This window comes from Myotis brandtii, unplaced genomic scaffold (assembly GCF_000412655.1).
Source record: "Myotis brandtii unplaced genomic scaffold, ASM41265v1 scaffold230, whole genome shotgun sequence".
Lineage (NCBI taxonomy): Eukaryota > Metazoa > Chordata > Mammalia > Chiroptera > Vespertilionidae > Myotis > Myotis brandtii.
The window spans coordinates 8,232,756-8,237,681 of NW_005358650.1; the positions used below are offsets into that span (position 1 = coordinate 8,232,756).

At 52.2% G+C, this 4,926-nt stretch overlaps 1 protein-coding gene across 4 annotated transcripts in view; it reads right to left on the reverse strand.

Moving 5' to 3' along the window:
* Positions 1-4,926, reverse strand: part of MCC (mutated in colorectal cancers) — a 264,652-nt gene that overhangs the window by 25,120 nt on the left and 234,606 nt on the right. For all 4 annotated transcript variants that reach the window (XM_005866466.2, XM_014539908.1, XM_014539907.1 and 1 more), the window contains exon 12: positions 1,122-1,305. In XM_005866466.2, coding sequence (XP_005866528.1) covers positions 1,122-1,305 — 184 coding nt within the window. The remainder of the gene's footprint in view (positions 1-1,121; positions 1,306-4,926) is intronic.

The following is a 4,926-nucleotide window of genomic DNA, read 5'->3' on the forward strand; positions in this document are numbered from 1 at the left end:
GGGATTGAGCCCACAACCCGGGCACGTGTCCTGATCAGGAATCGAACTGTGACTTCCTGGTTCATAGGTCGATGCTCAATCACTGAGCCTCGCCGGCAGGACACACTGTGTTTTAATGTCATGAGGTCCAACCTGGTAGAGTGGGAACAATGATACGCTTGGTGCTGAAGTCCTGGTTTGAGCCCTGATTTCCCTCTGGTCTACCAGCCCTGTGACCTTATATGGGCAAGTCGCTTACATGTCTCTAAGCCCAGGTTTTTTCACCTGTGAAAATGGGGGTACGTTACCCCTCTTGTCTTTTAAGATTTAGTTATCATGTAGGAATTCCTAACAAAGTACTTCCTAGACTGAGAGCTGGTATGGAAAGGGAAGGCATTCATGTTTTTAGGGCTTCGGTGGCAAGCAAAGAGCAGATCACTAGAAAAGGTTTCATTCAGAAGTTTCATGGACGCCCCCACCCCTCATCCAGAAGAATCCGAAAGCTCTAGCAGATTATGCATGGCAGGTCTTCACTGCGGTCCTCCTCATCTCAAGTACTCACTTCAGTTTTCTAGATGCACAGACCTGAACTCAGGCTCATGATCAAGCATCTGTTAAGCACGTGCTATGAAGATGGCGTCACCCCTGAGACAAGAGGTGAGGCCAGGAGGCCGCTATTTCCCGGGAGAAGCTCACAGAGGACAGAGACTCAGGAGGAAGGGAGAGGACAGGGCCTAGAAACGGTGCAGGGGTCTGGGCCTCAGGTGATTAGGGTTTATTTGCAACAAATAGCTGTCCCAAATGCTCCTGGGAAATCAATCACTATAAAGAAACGGAAAACAGAAAAACAAAACAACACAGGAGAAAACCCCGACAGGAAGGCCGGTGTGGGTGCCATCCCTACCACTTTTTTGAACAAATCACCTTCTCTCTGGGCTGCAGTTCCCACAAATGAGAAGGCCCTTTCTAACCCTCCCACTCTGACTCCCCCTTGGAGGGAGCAGGCTGCAGGCCAGGAGAGAATCTGCCCTCACCCACGCCTTCCACCCACCCCCCTCCTGCCACGAGCCTGGCCACTGTGTGCCACGCCCAGTGAGCAGATGACACGTGGACACATGTCCACCTCACAGAAGCCCAGTTACCTGGTGTGGCTGTTGGAGGACAGGCTCTCCCAGGGCTGCACGCTGCAGCCGGCCACGGCGAAGGCACCCCCGCAGCTGCCGTCCAGCTTCATGAGCAGGGCCTTGGCCGCGTTCTCGGCCGTCTTCCTGCAGTCGTGGGCTCGCTTTAGCATCTGAGTGATGCTCTCATCCCCCGACTGGTCTCCTGAGAGAAGCCAATGGATTAGTCAGCACAGGCCTAGGCACGACAAGCCTGGGAACGAGGCTGGGGGATCAGCCCTCTTTACTCAGGGCCGAGAGGCAGGGTGGGGAGCAACCAGCAGTGGCGGCCCTGCCCGGACCTGGCTCTGCCACTCAGGAGCTGGGCTTAGGAAGGCCTCCCTCTGCTCCGGGCTCCACTGTCCTCATCAACAAATGAGGGGCTGGCCACTCTGAGGTCTGCTTCCAGCTCTGACAGCTATGATTTTCTAATTACCCAGGCTCCTGGCTTCTCCTCCCACCCAGCCACAAGTCCGCTGCTGGGCCATTTCCCCCGTGTTGGCACTTCGCTGTGAACGAGGGCAGGGAGAACCAGAGGAAAAACTCTGTCATATCTCCGGAGCATACAGTTTTGGTTAGAGCTTCGAGTACGCAACGGTGACAAACCTAACGGTCAAAGTGAGGACTTGAGATCAGCACTTTCTGCAGCGGTGCTACCCATGACCTCCCTCTCAGCTTTGGCACGGTCAGTGGCAGCTCAAATGCCTTCAGGAGCCAGGCAACTGGCTGCAGCAAGAGGTCAGGAGTGGAGGCCACTAGCACGGAGCCAGTAAATTCCCTGCCCAGGAAAAAACTGTACTGTTGCCCTAGCCGGTTTGGCTCAGTGATAGAGCGTCAGCTCACAGACACAAGGTCCTGGGTTCGATTCCATTCAAAGGCATGTACCTTGGTTGCATGCTCAATTCAACCCCCTGCCCTGGTCAGGGCATGTGTGGGAGGTAACCAATCGATGTGTCTTTCTCACATTGATGTTTCCCTATCTGTCTCTCCTCCTCCTTTCCACTCTTTCTAAAAATCAATGGAAAAACATGGCTGGTATGGCTTAGTGGTTGAGCACTGACCCATGAACCACGAAGTCACAGTTCAATTCCTGGTCAGGACACATGCCTGGGTTTCAGGCTCAATCCCCAATAGGGGCGTGTAGGAAGCAGCTGATCAATGAATCTCTCATCACTGATGTTTCTGTCCCTCTTTTCTTCTCCCTTCCTCTCTCTGAAATCAATAAAAACATTTAAAAACAACAACCACAAAACCTGTCCTGCCCTGGCCGGTATGGGTCAGTGGTTAGAGCATTGGCCAACTCACTGAAGGGTCTTGGGTTTGATTCCCCAACAAGGACACATACCTTGATTGCAGGTTCGATCCCCAGCCCTGGTTGGGGCATATGCGGGAGGCAATCAATAGATGTGTCTCTGTCATATCGATCTCTCTCTCTCTCTCTCTCTCCCCACCCTCCTGCCTTCCACTCTCTAAAAATCAATGGAAAAATATTCTTGGATGAGGATTAACAACAACAAAACAAACAAACAAATAAACAAATGTACTGGTCAAACAAGTTACCAGTTTGCTATCTCTACAGCCTAGATCTAAGGTCTTCCCAATATTTTCAATCAAAATCTTATGCCAAAGCTCAAGATACAACAATAGTAAATGTGGATCTGGCTGAAGTGGGCAGGGGTGGGGTCATGCATTCAGCTGCCCCACCCTCTCAGCCCACTGCCGAGGCCCAAGGAAACTCCTCCACCTTTAGACAGTTTGAAACCCACTCGTCTAAATCACGTAGAATGAACGTACTGAGTGCCTGCGCCATCAACAAGAAACAAAGAAAACCCCACAGTAATGGACACTTTGGGGAAAGGTCACTCACTAGTCCTGTTTGCTGAGCAGGTACATGGCTCGTTAGGGCAGGATGACAGGCCCACTGCCACTGCCGGCAGGATGGCCAGAGACGGAAGGGGGACCGCTAGAGAGGAGCGGACTCAGCCTCATGGAGAGTGGGGAGCAAACGTGGGCACGCGTGTCCGCAGGGTACGGTGCCCGGGCCTCCCTCGGGCCATTTCTGACCACCTTTGTGCCTTTCTTCTTCCCACAAATAACATGTTTCCAGCCCCTACCAAGTAACTGTGGAGAGTCAATGCAAGCCTAATAAAAGGTACCGTTCAAGGACAAAACGGTTTAAAACATTCCTCCGACACAAACTGGAAATAAGATGATTGATTTTTCCCCTTTACTAGTAATTGATCAGTTTTCTTAATACATATATTAAAAAAAAAAAACTTGACAGCAGGCCAAGATCATTTTAGGATCTGTTTAATATGAGGAATAAAGTTTTATGGCTCAGTTAAAAGACCCTGAAAAATGAGGTTTCTAATGGAAATGCTGGCAGAGTTTCTACTTCTGGGGCTGAGATGGTAATACTATTAAAAAAAAAAACAACACCAGAGAGAGGAGTGGAGGATGGTCGCCCGTGCAGAGGCCTGCCACCGTACTGGGTAACGTGAAGCAGGAAATTAATACCCAGGAAACTTCCTTTCCTTCAGGCGGTTTCAGGTTCCTGCCCACGTCAAAACGGAAGGAGGAAAACTATGTGGGTGTTCCGTGCGAAGGCTACGCCCCAGCCACCGGGGACCTGGCAGGACGGGGACACTCATTCCAGAGGTGCCCGAGGGTGACCTTGGCAAGGCGTGTCCTGGAAGGACAAGCCCCGATGGGCTCACAGCTCCTGACCCCCCGTCCAGGGACTCTGGGTCTGCCCACACCGCCCATCGCTGGTGACCCGGTCACTTCAGCTTTCTGTTTACTTGCTGTTACTTCTCTGAAGCCGCTGCTGCTATAAAGTGTGGGCCCCAGCCTCGGTGTTGCAGAGGGAACCCCTTCCCCGATCTCTCCTGCTTCCCACGCACCAGTTCTACTGCAGGCACCTCACCTTATTACAAGGACGAGGCCGCAGTCAGGTGAGGTTTCAGCCGACGCTGCTAATTAGGATGCCACGCTTGTCTTTTTCAATTAATACTCCTTCTAGTGCAGTGGTTCTCAACCTTGGCTGCACATTAGAATCACCTGGGAATCTTTTTAAAATCCTGATTTCTGGGCCTCATCCTCCGGAAATTCTGTTTCTCTGTTACTAATGTTGTGGCCCCACCCCATAACAAAGAAACAGAATTTCCGGAGGATGAGGCCCGGAAATCAGGATTTTAAAAAGATTCCCAGGTGATTCTAATGTGCAGCCAAGGTTGAGAACCACTGTTCTAGTGACTCAAAATGGAGGACAGAAGTGGGCGCAGTGCAGGCCTGGAGGGGCCAATCAGGCCGACAGGCCCCAGGCCCCCTGGGGCAGGAGGGGAGGTGGGCATCCACCTGTGCTCCACCTTGGGGCAGGGCCGGGGGTCAGCGTTCTGTGAATGGCGAGAGCAGGGTGGGGAACGACATCCGCTGTGCTCACAGACACCTGGAGACAGGTGGAGGGAACACGAGCCTCAGACTCCCCGGAGGAACAAACTACAGCCAACACAGCTGCGCGATGGGCAAAGGCAGCGTGGGCAGCGAAGGGCCCTCAGCGACCAGCACCACAGAGAAGCTGTGGAGAAGCCGGGCCCTTTCATCGCGAACCTGGGCCTCCCGCTCCATCTGGTCCTACTGTCAGCCCGGAGAATGTGTTTCCTAAGAGGGCTTGTTTGTTTTAACTTGTCTGTAATTCTGTTTCCACTCCAGTTCTTGCTGCATTCAACATAAACAATCGACTCACTCAGTCATGAGGGAAAAAACGAAAAACACACTTGACAAGCGA